This window comes from Erythrolamprus reginae, chromosome 6 (genome assembly GCF_031021105.1).
Source record: "Erythrolamprus reginae isolate rEryReg1 chromosome 6, rEryReg1.hap1, whole genome shotgun sequence".
In the NCBI taxonomy this organism is placed as follows: domain Eukaryota; kingdom Metazoa; phylum Chordata; class Lepidosauria; order Squamata; family Dipsadidae; genus Erythrolamprus; species Erythrolamprus reginae.
This window is the reverse complement of record NC_091955.1, coordinates 97,539,926-97,556,748: the sequence shown is the minus strand read 5'-3', so window position 1 is coordinate 97,556,748 and position 16,823 is coordinate 97,539,926. Positions and strand designations below refer to the sequence as shown.

Genomic DNA, 16,823 nt, shown 5'->3' with positions numbered 1-16,823 from the left:
TTTGCAAAGCAAGGTCTGGGGGGGTCACACTCACACACACACACACACACACACACACACACATACCGAGAAGGGTGTGTGGCTGTGTTCACATCTACTCTCTTTGCAGCCAAAAAAGGGCCAAAGAAATCCACCCTGGACAAAAGAGAAAGGACCTTTCCCATTTTACTTCAGTAAAGCCAAGAAGCAGTTTGCTCTTTATTGATTTTTCCAATTTGCATGCAGCCAGGTGTCCCAGGTGACTCTGGGAAGTTTACAGTGGAATAGAAACACAGGTACAAGCATTGAGGTTAGCAACCTTCAACCAGTAGCAAGAAGCACAACAGGAGGGTTAGGAACTTTGCTCCAGGAGGTGGGTTGTCCAGTTGGGAAGAAGACGGTCCAGGAGGGTCAGGAGGTGGAAGGAAGGTGTTGCAGAAGCCGCCTTAGATGCTCCCCAACGAGGAAGAGGCCCTCTGCTCCTCTCCTCCGTGGCTGGTTAGGCCTATGAGGAAGCTCTGTACTTGCAGATGAAGGGCAGGGCAGTGCTACAGGCTCGGTAGATCCACCTGGCTGTGGCTGGAGGGGAGAAGGACCAGAAAGGCTGTTACACTTGGGGTGGAGAAAGTCAGTGATTTAGTTCATTGAAGGATGAGAGAAGGAAGGGCAGGATGAAAAGAAGGGAAGTAAGGAGGGGGGAGAGAGAGGAAGAAAAGAAGGTGGGAGGAGGGAAGGAAAGAAGGGAGGGAAGAGGAGGGAGAGGGAGGAAGAAAAGAAGGGAAGGAGGGAGGCAGGGAGAGAGAGAGTGGAAGAACAAATTTCCTGACAGTGAGAACAATTGATCCGTGGAACAGTTTTCCTCCAGAAGTTGTGAATGCTCCAACACTGGAAGTTTTAAAGATGTTGGATAACCATCTGTCTGAAATAGTGTGGGGTTTCCTGCTTAAGCAGGGGTTGGACTAGAAGACATCCAAGGTCCCTTATTTATTTATTTTATTTGTTTATTTATTTTGTCCAATACACAGTGAGGGATTTAGTGGGTATATATATATATATATACACATAGTAAAAAACATGATGAAGGTAATAGAGGAGATACTCATAGTAAAATATATCCCTTCCTACTCTGTTGTTGTTGTTGTTGTTGTTGTTGTTGTTGTTGTTGTTGTTATTATTATTATTGAACAAGGAAGGAAGGAGGATGAAGGAGAGGGAGGGACATAAAGGATAGGAAGAAAAGAAAAAGAGGGAGGGAGGGAAACCTCCTAGGGCAGTGATGGCGAAACTATGGCATGGGTGGCACAAGTGGCATGTGGAGCCATATCTGCTGGCATGTGAACTGTTGCCCGAGCTCAGCTCCACCGTGCATGGGTGTGCCAGCCAGCTGATTTTCGGCTCGCACAGAGGCTCTGGGAGGATGGGCGTTTTTGCCCTCCTCTGGCTCCAGGGAAGCCTTTGGAGCCTGGGGAGGGCGAAAAACGAGCCTACTGGGCCCACCAGAAGTAGGGAAACAGGACTGTTCTGGCCTCCAGGGGGCCTCCGGGAGGATGGAGGAAGCAGTTTTCACCCTTCCTGGGCATTGAACTATGGGTGTGGGTACTGGCACATGCTCTTTCGGGTTCTCCAACACTGTCCTAGAGGGACCTTCTGAGATTGTTGTAAGGAAAGTTCATCTTCCCTCATCATTTCCCCCCTCCACCCCTTTTTCTGTAGAGGGACTGAGACTGACCTCCTGCACTATTGATGTTGTAGAGTGAGATGCATGGATAGTTGGACACTGAGGTGCTGGGGGCTCTGCTGTCCCAGAGGACGGATCCTGCGCTGTAGGTGGTTCCATCAATCCATTCCCAGATGAGCTTCTATTGAGACGCGAAAAGGCAAAGCAGTGAGTAAAGTATTTATTTTATTCTTTTTTTACAGATTTTATTTTTTTATATTTTTCTGTACCATGTAATAAAAACCTGCATCAAAGAAGACACATCCTACATAACATTATTTATATATGAAATTTTCTTATCTAATAAAATACATAATAAATTAAAAAAAGCTTTCAGACGCCTCTCCTCTTTGTTTTAGCATTTAAAACAATTATATCCCATCTTTCCAAAATCTAAACTCCTAAATATATATTAAAAAAGAAATATAACATTTAAGTACAAAATCCAAAGTTGCAAACATCTCTCTTTCTATCCTTATACAATTTTCTTCTTACTTAAAACATAAATTCTTTTGCTCCCAGAAAATAAAATTAGAATCATCTATTCACAATAATATCCAGTCTAGACTAGTGTTGTATCATTATCTAATCTTAATCCCTGGACTTAATCCCAGGATAGTTCAGTGGATTTGCAGCTGGCTGAAGCGTAGTCATCAGAGAGTTATTGTTAATGGTGAGTATTCTGAGCAGAGACGGGTTACAAGCGGTGTGCCACAGGGGTCTGTTCTGGGTCCTATTCTTTTTAATGTGTTTGTGAGTGACATAGGGGAAGGTTTGGTACAGAAGGTTTGCCTATTTGCCGATGACTCTAAAGTTTGCAATAGGGTTGATATTCCTGGAGGCGTCTGTAATATGGCAAATGATTTAGCTTTACTAGATAAGTAGTCAAAGCAATGGAAACTGCAGTTTAATGTTTCCAAATGTCAAATAATGCACTTGGGCAAAAGGAATCCTCAATCTGAGTATTGTATTGGCAATTTTGTGTGAGCATCTCCTAACTGGATTGTGGACTCATGTTCTTGTTCCCATGAAGGAACATCGTCCTCCTCCCCAGTCAGTGCCGTCCCCAGATATTGGCCTTGGGGGCTGCCCACACTTCCTACGACACAGGGCTGATCCCAAAGCCATGAAATCCTCCGTGACTCTCAACAGAGGATTGGAAGGAAAGAGGAACGCCAAGACTGTGCCTGGAGTATCTGGGGGTTTGTCAGATGAAGCCCTCTCAGAGGGATCAGAAACCAAAGGCTTGCCCACCGTGGGTGTTGGCACCGCGTGCAACCCAACCCAGGCCTCTACGCCAGTGCTGAAGCGCCTGAAGTGGGAGGAGACAATTTTTTCCACTGCAGCAGTCCGCAAAGTGGCCAGGTGGCCTCCACTCCTCAGGTTTTGGCACTCAATCTGCAGACAGGAAGAGAAAGAATTGTAGAATAAGAGGGTAACAAAAAGCAAAAACAAAAAAAACCCCAAGATGCTTGGCTGCATAGCTAGAGGTATAACAAGCAGGAAGAGGGAGATTATGATCCCGCTATATAGAGCGCTGGTGAGACCACATTTGGAATAATACTGTGTTCAGTTCTGGAGACCTCACCTACAAAAAGATATGGATAAAATTGAACGGGTCCAAAGACGGGCTACAAGAATGGTGGAAGGTCTTAAGCATAAAACGTATCAGGAAAGACTTAATGAACTCAATCTGTAGAGTCTGGAGGACAGAAGGAAAAGGGGGGACATGATCGAAACATTTAAATATGTTAAAGGGTTAAACAAGGTCCAGGAGGGAAGTGTTTTTAATAGGAAAGTGAACACAAGAACAAGGGGACACAATCTGAAGTTAGTTGGGGGAAAGATCAGAAGCAACATGAGAAAATATAATTTTACTGAAAGAGTAGTAGATTCTTGGAAGAAACTTCCAGCAGACGTGGTAGATAAATCCACAGGAACTGAATTGAAACCTGCCTGGGATAAACATAGATCCATCCTAAGATAAAATACAGGAAATAGTATATGGGCAGACTCGATGGACCAGGAGGTCTTTTTCTCCTGTCAGTCTTCCATGTTTCTAAGAGTAGTAGAATGACAGAGGAGCAAATAACGCAGAAGCAGAATAAGAGAGAAGGTGGGAGGGTACCTTGGAATCCAAGCAACTCTGGGTGGGGTAAATAAAATCCCAAATGAAAAAAAGCAAGCTTAATGCCAGCTGGGCAGCTGCTGAAGCCCCCTCCCCTCAAGCCCCTGCTAGCTATCTCCTGCTTCAGGGCCCCTTCTAGTCAAATTCTTGTCCCTGTTCAACTCTGCTGTTTTTACAAGATGGTTTTTAGCAAAGGGTGGAGGCCAAAGAGGGTGGGTTGGAGAGTCTCACTCCAAAACCTGTAGGGTAAGGAAGTCGATCTTGATGGAAACATGCAAGAATGCTGGGCCCAAAAATGGGAGTGGGACCTTTAGAAAAAATTCCTGAGAGGTGGGATGATAAAACCGGGGCACCGTTCAGATGGACACCTTCCTAATTCACTGAAATATAAGGCGGGGGGGGGGGTCCCTGCAAGATTCTGCTTTGAGAGCCAGTTCAGGGTAATGGGGCTGACAAAACTTTGTGCATCACACTGACCTCTGCCTCGGCCCAGGAGAGAGACCTATAAACCGGTTCGTAGCATATGCGTCGATAATAAATGGCCTCTTCAGGACACTTGGCTCGTTCCCGGAAGCCTGGGTAACACAGAACCATGGTTAGAACAACTGTTGTGGAAGAAGGAAAGGCATCCCTGGTCCCTCCCTCCTCATGGAGCCCAGTTCCACTCCATCCACACAGTCAGAAAGGGGTTTTTTTCCAGTTGACAAAGTTAGACACATCTGAGGACACACAACTCCAGAACCCAAGCTAAAGGGGGGAAGGGCACTGGAAGCTTTGCCCCCCCCCCCAATGGCCTTGGCTGGGCCTCCTTCAGAGGACACGGAGGGGGCAACCAAGGAAGAGGGCGGGTAGGCTGGGCTCCCTCTTCCTTCCAACCCCTGTCCCTCAACTCCTCCGGTGTCCACTGGGCGGGCTCAACCCCCTCTTCTGGCAGGTGGCACTCACCTTCCGCCAAGGAGGTCACCATCACACAGGCCAAGAGGCAGAATGCCCAGAAGGTTTGATGTCCCATCTTCTTGTTCTCCTAAAACACACAAAAAACACAAGTGAGATGGTCCCAGGAGATCTCCATGGTCCCAGCAGCACCAGGCCCACCAGAAGGCAAAAAGGAGATGCAGCACAAGGACCTCCCCTCCCCCGGAGGTGGGGCTGGACGTGGAGAGCCCAAGATGGGCAGAAGAAGATCCGAGGTGCCCTTCAGCCCCTTCGCCCAACACAAGCTTAGAGGAAAGCTCCATCTTTGGTGGTTGTGGAGGATCCTAAAATGGTTGTGAGGGGCTTCCTAATGTTGGGATTTAAACTTTCCTCTCCTTTCCATCTCTTCTCTTCTTTTCTTTTTTCTTCCCTTCCTTCCCCTCTCTCTCTCTTTCTTTTTTTCTCTTTCCTTTCTTTCTTTGTTTTTTCCTTCTCCTTTTTCTTCCTTTCTCCTTCTTCAGTTTCTCCTTCTTCTTCCAATTTTACTACTTTACAAATTCCTCGTGTTTCCAATGACACTTGGCCCACAAAGAATTCTATTCTATTCTACTCTAAATTCTATTCTATTCTATTGTTGACAACTTCAAGAAAAGCAAAAAGTCCGATGACAAGATGACAGAGATCCATGAAATTGATGTCCAGGTTCTCACCTCTGCTGTCTCCTGCTAGATGACCGGCTGTGGTTGTGTCTTTTCACAAGACTGTCCAATCGACCTGGCACCTGAGCTATTTATAGGCAGCGGGGCAGCAATTCTGCAGAGTCCAGTTGACAGTCACGCACAGGACAAAGAGAAATTTGAGATTTTCTCTCAGCCTCCTGAGAAAAGCATCCAGGAAATAATTCTCAGGAGGAAACAAAAAAAAATCCATGCTTGATGGAATTTGGAAAAAACACAGCTGCCACAAGAGCACACAACAGATTTAAACTTAATATTAACCGCTCCAAACTTGACTGTAAAAAATATGACTTTAGTAACCGAGTTGTCGAAGCGTGGAACTCATTACCGGACTCCATAGTGTCATCCCCAAACCCCCAACACTTTACCCTTAGATTACCCACGGTTGACCTATCCAGATTCCTAAGAGGTCAGTAAGGGGCGAGTACAAGTGCCCTCGAGTGCCTTCCGTCCCCTGTCCTATTGCTCTCCTATATCTCCTATACCTTTCTTCTATTCCTATATCTCTTCTATTCTTTCATTGATATGTTCTATTACTTTATCTTCTTTTCTATTCTTTCTTAGATATATTTTACTATGAGTATCTCCTCTATAACCTTCACCATGTATTTTACAATGTGCATATTGATATATACCCACTAAAACCCTCATTGTGTATTGGACAAAATAACTAAATAAAATAAAATAAATAAATAAATGTCTGAGAAGGCCGACCTTGAACAATCAAAGTTCCATTTTCTTTAGGCTTTTCCTTTTGAGTCAACCTTTCTTTTGGAGATGACACATTTTATGGGTGAGAAACATTATCTTCTATCTCTCCGTATCTTGTCTGGGAGAAAGAATCGATTTTTCTTTTCGAGGAAGAAATCAGAAGAAATCGGAGGACGTGGCCTGGAGGGACATGGTTGCAGGATCTGATCTGGGTCGGTCACCTGGAGTGTCTTCTGAGATAAATAATAAAATTTGATTTATTTTAAAAAAAAAATTTAAAAATTACCTTCGTAATCCACAAAAATTGATTAGATTATATTAAACAGCTGGTAGGGACCTTGTACGCCATCTAGTCCACCCCCTGCCACCCAAGCAGGTGACCCTACAAATCTCTGACAAATTGACAAACACATATACACATACACACAAAAATGTCATGTTCCACTTACAACCGTCCCTTTACTGACCATTTGAAGTTCCAACAAAAAAGTGACTTATGATCATGGCGTTGCAGCATCCTCACGGCCTTGGCAAATGACCATCGCAATTGTCCATTTTGCGACCTTCTAATCAGCAAAGACAAGAAGGAAGCAGATTCACTTAAAACCCGGGTTACTAACTGAACAACTGCAGTGATTCACTTACCAACAACGGCAAGAAAGGTCATAACTTGGGGTAAAACTCGCTTAAAATTCTCCCATTTAGCAATCCAAATTTTGGATTCCATTGTGGCCATTAAATCAAGGACTGCCTGTTATCTATATTCACACGCAATACACAGTGTGTATGTATTTAAACATCATATTTGACTATAAAAGAGAAAATTTCAGAGAAAGAGCCTTTGGTAAGAAGAAAAAGAATATGTCCGAGACCGCCTTCTGCTGCACAAATCCCAGCAACCGATAAGGTCCCACAGAGTTGGCCTTCTCTGGGTCCTGTCGACTAAACAATGTCGTCTGGCGGGACCCAGGGGAAGAGCCTTCTCTGTGGTGGCCCTGACCCTCTGGAACCAGCTCCCCCCAGAGATTAGAACTGCCCCCACCCTCCTTGCCTTCCGCAAACTCCTTAAAACCCACCTCTGCGTCAGGCCTGGGGGAACTGAAATATCTTCCCCAGACTTATACTGTTTAGGTATGGTATGTTGTGTGCATGTTTTTTTTAAAAATTATGCATTTTTAGCTTTCTAATTATTGAATTTGTATTATATATTGTCTTCTGTTGCTGTTGTGAGCCGCCCCGAGTCTGCGGAGAGGGGCGGCATACAAATTAAATAAGTAAGTAAGTAAGTAAGTAAGTAAGTAAGTAAGTAAGTAAGTAAGTAAGTAAATAAATAAATAAATAAATAAATAATTTTTTTAAAAAAAAAAGCCCAGTGTGGTCATGTGGTTAGAATACTTGAAGATTATCTGGATTATCCACCATAAACTGGAAGAATGAGAAACTCAAATGAGGAAATGATAGAAAGAAAAAATATTCCACAGTTTTATATCAGTGTAAGTCATACGTCAAGAAACTCGATATGTTAGCGTTCCAATAAATAGAAATGTAGAAGATTGACAGCAGAAAAAGACTTCATGGTCCATCTAGTCTGCCCTTATACTATTTTCTGGGTTTTTTCTTAGGGTGGATCTATGTTTATCCCAGGCATATTTACGTTCAGTTACTGAATGTAAATTGACCAACCGCATCTACTCCTCTTTCAGTCAAATCATATTTTCTCACGTTGCTTCTGATCTTTCCCTCAACTAACCTCAGATTGTGTCCCCTTGTTCTTGTGTTCACTTTCCTATTAAAAACACTTCCCTCCTGGACCTTATTTAACCCTTTAACCTATTGAAATGTTTCGATCATGTCCCCCCTTTCCCTTCTGTCCTCCAGACTCTACAGATGGAGTTCATGAAGTCTTTCCTGATACGTTTTATGCTTAAGACCTTCCACCATTTTTGTAGTCCGTCTTTGGACCCGTTCAATTATATCAATATCTTTTTGTAAAGCTAAAGATAAAATAGGACTCTGAGGCTAGATGTTTCTCAAAGTTCCAATTTATTAGAGATGCTATGTTGGCAACATCTGAAAAAACCCAAATCCAAAAGCTTTCGTGTTTTCTCCACTCAAAAGAAAGTTCAAGTCCCTGTCCAGCACACATATATCCATCGCACGACCCAATTAGGCGCCATCCAAAAGTGAAGATGCCTCCCAGTCACTTCCTCACAGTTGCCGGGCACAATGGCCTTGACCTTCTGGAAATAATGTTATTTAGACTACTATATAACAGAGAAGAAAGCAGCAGGTGAAGCTAGGCAAAATCACCCCAGATACCTGTACAATTATCACAGGGGGTCTGTGTACTCTCCCCACTTCTCTTCTCTCTATACACTAATGACTGCATCTCAAATGATCCATCTGTTAAACTACTGAAGTTTGCAGATGATACAACAGTGATCGGACTCATTTCAGACAATGATGAATCCGCATACAGACAGGAGGTTGAACAACTATCCTTGTGGTGTGACCGGAAATAATCTGGAACTGAACACACTCAAAACCATAGAAATGGTGGTAGACTTTAGGAGAAACCCTCCCATCCTACCACCTCTTACAATACTAGACAACACAGTATCAACAGCAGAGACCTTCAAATTTCTAGGTTCTATCATCTCAATATCTAAAATGGTCACCTAACATCAAAAACATCATCAAAAAGACACAACACATTCTAGTCCAACTCAGGAAGCTCAAACTGCCCAAGGAGCTGCTGATTCAGTTCTACAGAGGAATCATTGAGAATAGAATAGAATAGAATAGAATAGAATTTTATTGGCCAAGTGTGATTGGACACGCAAGGAATTTGTCTTGGTGCATGTGCTCTGTTATTACGTATATAAAGAAGTTAATGAATCCTACTAAATCAGTTTGCCTGTCTGTGTTTAAGTTTAAGTTTAAGTTTAATCAGATTTGCATGCCGCCCCTCTCCGCAGACTCGGGGCGGCTCACAGTGTGTGCTTTCTGGATTGAATTTTGCAACAAACTCTGATGCCGTATTCCAAGCGTGGCCTTACCAAGGCATTATAAAATGGTATCAACACTTGACATGGTTTTGATTCTATGTTAATGCAGCCTAGGGTTTAATGGAAGATCCCTTCCCATGCTATTATTCCCTTATTCTGTATCTTAAACTCTCCTTTTAGGCTGAGCTATTTCTCATCTGTATCCAATGGGGATTTCCTTGCTTTCCTCTCTCTCTGGGCCTGGATGTGAGTAAATATGCATATTATTGTTATGTGTGTTAATGTTTGGTTGAGGACTAAACTTGGCTTTTACCTACAAGTTTGAGCCTGAGTTGTATGTTTAGGGATTAAAACTTGGTAACTGAGCAAACATCTTGGCTAGACCTTCAGAGTGTTTATTGTGGCAAATCTTTGCTCTTGAAATGCACTTCAGAATAATAATACGAAGGGTGATTTTGATAATAAGTCAAACAATTGAGTCCAGGGAGGTGAGACATTAATCAGAGTGACTGCCAAATGAAATGACAAATATTTAAACGAAACCTTGTCCCTCCTTCCGACCTTTCACAACGCCTGAGTGGTTTGTTCTCTTTCTGTTTTCCCAGCTCGGATTTCATAAAAGTTTACCACAAAGACCAAATGAAGTGGTTCTTGACCCTTTGTATCAGCTGAGAGGCAAAAGACCGAATTTCAAGTGTACATCAATCGGATCACAAATAGAACCACTGAATGGAACAGAGTTTGCTTAGGTTGGGCTACCACGGAGCCCAGAAACGGACAAAAGATTAAATTTCTAAAATGGAAATAATCAAACAAGAACTTGTCATTCCTAGAAGTGGACACTATAGCCCTTTCATGACACTTGAACTTCAGCTGTCAGAATTCCTGAGCCAGCATGAGTTCCCATCCAGACTCAGGTGTGGCTCAGCAGGTGACCAGGGGTAGTCCCTGGGAAAGGACCAACTTCCTTGCAAAAGGAATTGACTGACAGGTGTACAGCTCAAGTCCATGGGAGCAGAGACAGGAGAAACTAACTCTTCAAAATTGGCCTGCAAAGTGGCAGGGAAAGGAGGAGGGGAGAGAGGAAGAAAGAAAGAAAGAAAGAAAGAAAGAAAGAAGAAAGAAGGAAGGAAGAAAGAAAGAAAGAAAGAAAGAAAGAAAGAAAGAAAGAAAGAAAAAAGATATGGAAGCAGGGAAGGCAGGGAGGAAGAAGGAAGGAAGAAGGGAGAGAAGGAAGGAGAGAGGGAGAGAGAAGGAAGGAAAGAAGGAAGGAAGGAAGAAGGGAGAGAAGGAAGGAGAGAGGGAGAGAGAAGGAAGGAAGGAAGAAGGGAGAGAAGGAAGGAGAGAGGGAGAGAGAAGGAAGGGAAGAAGGAAAGAAGGAAGGAAGGAAGGAAGGAAGGAAGGAAGGAAGGAAGGAAGGAAGGAAGGAAGAGATGTGTGGACTCCAACTCCCAGAATTCCCCAGCCAGCGTGTTTCTTTTGTGTAGTTCCTGCTCTTTGCAATCCAGTGATTTCACCTGCAGTCCCTGTCCATACTGACAGAGGCCTCTAAGAGGCGACACCGAACTGATGGCACCACCCACCCACCCATCCATCCACCCATCCATCAACCAATCAAGTCTCCTTCGCATTGCGCTCCACTCCCAATGACGTGGGGGTGACTTTCAAGTCCTAACTAGGCCCAACCCTGTTTGAGATCCTCCAGCTAGGATCACAACTTGCCAGATGGGGAAGGTCTTCCTTAAGCCCAGCTCAGCTTCTTTGGAAAGGTGAACTTTCAGCTGGGTGGGGAAAACCTGGAAGCTCTCAGATTTGGGTTTTCCCAGAGGTCCCATCATGCATTGCGTTGGCATCCTTCAGTCTCGAAAGACCATGGTATCATGCTCTGGATTCCAACATGACATCTCTAATAAATTGGAATTTCTAGCCTCTGAGTTTTATTTCATTGGAGGTGTTTGCTGGGACCTGACACACTGCCTGGACCAGTATTGGGCTGCAGCTGGTATGGTCAGGTGCCCAGTCATAAGAACTTAAGAACCTAAGAAGAGCCAGGCTGAATGGGGCCAAAGCCCATCGAGTCCAGCATTCTGTGTCCCACAGTGGCCCCACAATTGTCCATGGGGATCTTGAGCAGAAAGAGAAGGCAAAACTCTCCCTTTCCTTTGACCTCCAACAAATGGGACTCAAGGGAACCCTGCCTGTCTCAACCAACACAGAGGTGGCTCTTGGACATCCGTTTCAATCACCACCTATGATATACTTGGCATCCCTGAATCTGTCCAATCCTGCCTTGAAGCCCTCCAGGCTGACAGCTGTCACGACCTCTTCTGGAAGGGAATTCCATCAACCAAGGACTCTCTGGGTGAAGAAATATTTCCCTTGATTTGTCCTCACTTTCTTTCTTTTTTTAAAATAAATTTTATTTACAAATATAAATACTTAGGACAATACAAAAGGCAAAAAACCCAATACATAATGTTAAAAACATAATAGAAGGTGGGTGAGTGCACAACAGGTCTGTATAGTAATATAAACTATGTATATTCTCTTTAGCCAATTTATAGCTGACTTTGAAATCTGTATTACTTATACAATCACAAATAGAAAAGTAGAAAATAAGTAGAAAAGAAAGAGGTAATAGTCTTAATTATTAATTCATAACTTTATCTTATATATACAGTAGACTTTTCACCAGGTGTGTTTATATTTACATAGTACCGTATTTTACAGTTTACTTAGTGGGTTTTATTCCCTTTTTTTTTGAGCCAGTAATAGAATAGGTTCCAGCAATTATAAAATTGAGATTCCTCGTTACCTCTTATTTCTAATGTCAATTTAGTCATTTCTGCGCATTGTATAATTTTTTCCAGAACAAATTCTTCTTGTGGAGTTTCTTCGATGTTCCATGTTTGGGCAAAAGCTAGTCTGGCCCCGGTGGTAATGTGAATAATCAAGTATATATAGTTTTTATTAAAGTGTTGCTGTATAATTCCTAGTAGGAAGCTTTCGTGTGTTTTGTCTAAATTAACATCTATTAACCCCATTCCCTATTTTTTTCCAAAAGAACTGAGCTTTTTCACATTGCCACCATAGGTGGTAATACCATCCATAATCTTTTTTGCATTTCCAGCAGTGGGACGATAATTTTTTTGTCAATTTTAGCTAATTTAGCGGGCGTGGTATGCCACCTATAAAACATTTTAATTCAGTTTTCTTTATAGGGTATTGCTAAAGTCGATCTATAATTCCTACTCCACAATAGTTGCCATTCTTTAGTTTTTATCTCAGATTTAAAATTTAAATTCCATTTTTCTATGTTTGTTTTTGTTTTGAACACATTTGTTTTATTGATTAACAAACAGCAGTAAAGTTTTTTTTATTAGTTTTTCATGTGATCCCAGTTGTATTTTATCTAGCAGTTTTTCTTTCTCAATAATACCTAGTGTATTTTTATCTTTAGTGAATCTCGCTTGGATCTGCAGATATTCCCACCATTCTATATTCATGGCTTCAGCCTTCATTTCTGATCTTGCTTTAATTTCTCTGTTGATTTTTATTCTATCTTTATACCTAATTATATGGCTTCTGTTGCTCACTTTCTTACCTGTGAGCTTTAGGGAGGGGCCCCTCGTCCTAGTATTGTGTGATAGAGAAAAAGATTTATCTGGGTCCCGTCGACCAAACAATGTCGTTTGGCGGGCCCCAGGGGAAGAGCCTTCTCTGTGGCGGTCCCGTCCCTCTGGAATCAACTCCCCCTGGAGATTATAATTGCCCCCACCCTCCTTGTCTTTTGCAAATTACTCAAGACCCACCTTTATCACCTCCTTTATTTTGGGGACCCAGGAGACGGTTGAGGTCCAAAACTCAAGACCCCCTGAGCAGTGTTCCCTCTAATTTTTTTTGGGGGGTTGGGCGGAAAAGTATAGTGTCTGAGTGGCAGTCCCTTTGGGACTGGGCGGCACAGAAATATTAAATAAATAAATGAATGAATGAATGAATGAATGAATGAATGAATGAATGAATAAATAAATAAACAAACCAACGAACGAACGAATGAACAAACAAACAAACAAACAAAAAACCCACCCTGTTTTGCCTCAGAGAATTTCAAAATAAAATACTGTACTGTGTGTCTATAACAGTGAGCTCATAATAGGGCAACTCTATCAATATCAAAATGCCACTTAAATTGTTGAGCTAGTTTCAAACTAGATTTTGATTTTCTTTCTCTCTTCCTTACTCCCATTCTTTTTCTTTCTCTTTTCCTTCCTCTCTTTTTTCTATCTGTTTCTCTCTCTTCCTCTCTCTCTCCTTCCCTCTCACTCTTCCCCTCTCGGCTTCTGGGCAGGTTTGGAAAACTCTGAGTTGATGATGATTTTTAAGTGAGCGATTGCTCACTGCTCAGCTTAGAGGGAACTATGGTTCCTGGGGTCCTCCAGTCCAACAGCTGCTCAGCACCCTGGACACATGGCAAGCACACACACACACACACGCACACACACGTGCGGTATTTGGGTCTTGGGGGGCTGCTGTCAGCAGGTTGACTTTCTCCTTTTGTTTAGTGAGGTTTCTCTCACTTTCCTTCAGGACCTGGTGGGATGAACAGCTCCCAGCCTCCTCCCCAGGGAGCCCTGTGCTCCTTCCCCACAACAGGCCAAGACCTAAACCCGGGTTAAGAGGAGGGAAACGGACGCTTTGCTCACACAATCTAAATGGCTGGGTTTTCAAGAAATGCGGAACCACAAACCACGCAACTGAGTCTCACCTGCAAACTCCCTAGCAAAGAAACATAGAAAACTGACAGCCGAAAAAGCCCTTGTGGATCATTTGGGTCTGCAGCTTAGGTTTGCATTTTATCTTATTTCTTTTTTACCCCAGATGATGGACATGTCTTGATCCCAACCATGTTTAAACCCAGTTACTGGGGATTGGCCCACCCTCTGCGCTTCGTGCTGCTTGCCACCTTCGGCTGCTCTTTCTGGGAAGTCCAATTTTCCAACCTGGCTTCCCAACATCCCTCCTGTCCAGTTGACTTCATGCCTCCATGTTTTTCTCATCTTTTGATGAACCCAAAGACTTCCCCCTTCAATCTGGGACTGAATGAGCCCTCTGACTTCCTGGATTGGCCACTAGATAAACCCACCAACCTGGCTTCCCCTCCGTGACACACCCAGCCCCTGAAGAACTAGCCAAGCATTGTGGGTTGTGTTAAAAAGAAGTAGGGATATTTCTCAGAGCTGATCCACACGTTGTCTGGATCCAGTAGAGGCTTTGTGGGTGTGAGATGCTCAGCAAAGTCACTTCTTGGGTTTTAACTGCTTTCATAGGGAGCAGCTCATCTTATGAATGTATTTCTTCTATTTTTAATGTGTGCGAAGTTTGAAGCTGGTCTCTGGAACCTCCAAAAGAGGGAGCACCACAAAGCATTGATGCAAAATGCCACAAGCACAAAAGAAAGGAAATCAGGAAGAATCAGAAATCAGGAAGAAGAAGAAGAAGAGAAGGAAGAAGGAAGCAAATCCTTTAAACCATCCAAGGCTGAATTGGTTCGGTCATTAAATGTCATTCCCTCAAAACTTTGCTCAATCTACATTGCAAAATGTTTTACATAAATCCCCATTATCTTTATGCACACACACACAAACACACGCACACACGTTTACAATCCTGTATGTGTCAACATAAGAACCTTCTGCTCTGCTGACGCAGGTTCAAAGTGAAGGAACAGACCAGCACAGGAGCCATTCCCATTGAAGCCGTTGGACCCTGAGGTTGATGCAAACACCCTTTGCTTGGTCTTCTGTCTGCAGGGGTCTTGAGTCAGGAGCCCTTAGCCAGCTTCCACTCCAAGGAAGCAACAAACACACCTCTCGCCCCCCCCCCCCCCCAAATACTCTCTGATACAAAGAAAGTCTCCAGGGAAGAACTGGGGACTCACAAAGTTTTGATCACCGTCTGGACATTTTAGCTTCTTTCTCCAAAAAAATGCCCCAATAGTCTGCTGATGGTGCCCAACTTCCCAGGATCCAGGGCTACGGACAGAGATCAAACCACCTTTCTATCCAGCCACTGCTTCTGATAAATGGGATCTCTGCAGCTAAGGGTTGCTGGGGGGGGGGGGGTGTTTCCCTGGTGATTTCTGAGTTTGGGGATTTTCTTGCACAGGTTTCATAATGTAGGAACATCATCAGTGCTGCAAGGGAGTGGGCTTTGTGGAGTGGAGAAGGGGACACAAGGGAGGAGGAGGCGGAAGAGAAAGAGGGGAGGAGAAGGAGACAGAAAGAGAAAAAGGAAAAGGAAGAAAAAGAAGGAAGGGAGGGAGGGAGGAGAAGGAGATAGAGAAAGAAAAAGGAGGAGAAGGGAGGAAGGAAGGAAAGTGAAAATGAGAGGAAGGAAGGAAGGTAGTAATGAAGGAGAAGAGAGAGGAGAAGGAGGAGGAAGGAAGGAAGATGAGAAAGTAAAAATGAGAGGAAGGAAGTGTGGAGGGAGGGAAGGAAGGAAAAGAGAGTAGGAGGAGGAGACATAGAGAGGAGAAGGGAGGGAGGGAGGGAAGGGTGTTTGAACAGACATCAAATCCTAACATCAGGAGGCCATTTTCAACCCTTTTAGGATTATCCATAACCACCAAAACTCTTTTTTCCCCCTGTAAATTATGATGGGAGAGGGGACTGAAGGGCAATTCCCCATTTCAGATCTTCTGCCCATACTTGGTTCCCCACAGCCAACCTGGCTGAAGAGAGGAGGAGGAGGAGGAGGAGGAGGAGGAGGAGGAGGAGGAGGAGGAGGAGGAGGAGGAGGAGGAGGAGGAGAGAGCTATGGGGTCTTTGGGGCTCTTTGATCTTTGTGGTTTTTGGCTTGTCCACATTTTCATGACAGTCACGTTGGGAGAAGAACCAACAGGATCCTGTCCACTCTGATGAACAAATTGAGACAAAATTCTTGAGACTTCTCCATTTGCACCTCCCTCTTCTGGTTCCTGGTGGTAGTTTTCAGCATGTCTGAACCCAGATGTCTGCTCCCTTGGGCTCCCACAGAGTCCATGGATAACAGATATTTGACTGATTGATTCAGGAATCAAAGACTACAACTGAGGACAATCAACATTTTCTCACAGACCATCGGTGGTGCACAAACCACCAGTTGGTGACCACTGGACCAGACGACCTCCGAGGTCTCTTTCCTCATATTCTGTTATTCTATCAGATGCAAATGAGGATCCAGAATAGGTTGGTTTTTATTTGCATTAAATTCTCACGAATCTCAGCTGATATTTGTGGGATTGTGGGGCTGGGTTGAAGCATAGCAGGTTAACATACAAACACACACACCAGTTTTCGAGGTGAGAATCCTGCCCACCCAGATGGACACAGGAATCGGTCGGATTTTGCAGAAGAGAAAAGAAAACGGATGCAATCACCCTGATAGAGCAGGTATTGTGACTCCCCCCAAATCAAAGGACCATCTTTATGTCTTTGGACGGATGTCTTTGAAATGCTTTGCAAGTGAAGGTCTGGGGGCCACACTCACCCACCGAGAAGGCTGTGTGGCTGTGTTCACATCTACTCTCTTGGCAGCCAAATAAGGGCCAAAGAAATCAACCCTGACCAAAAGAGAAAGGACCTTCCCCA

At 43.7% G+C, this 16,823-nt stretch overlaps 1 protein-coding gene across 1 annotated transcript; it reads right to left on the bottom strand.

The window, feature by feature from the left end:
- Window positions 1-163: 163 nt before the first annotated feature.
- On the bottom strand, window positions 164-7,609 carry LOC139168814 (lithostathine-like). The gene is made up of 9 exons (XM_070754538.1): window positions 7,264-7,609; window positions 6,655-6,753; window positions 6,191-6,420; window positions 5,450-5,616; window positions 4,770-4,848; window positions 4,302-4,399; window positions 2,951-3,094; window positions 1,709-1,838; window positions 164-558 (listed from the first exon to the last, which is right to left on the bottom strand). The coding sequence occupies exons 5-9, from the start codon at window positions 4,834-4,836 to the stop codon at window positions 485-487; spliced, it is 513 nt and encodes a 170-aa protein (XP_070610639.1). The 5' UTR covers window positions 4,837-4,848; window positions 5,450-5,616; window positions 6,191-6,420; window positions 6,655-6,753; window positions 7,264-7,609; the 3' UTR covers window positions 164-484.
- Window positions 7,610-16,823: the final 9,214 nt, after the last annotated feature.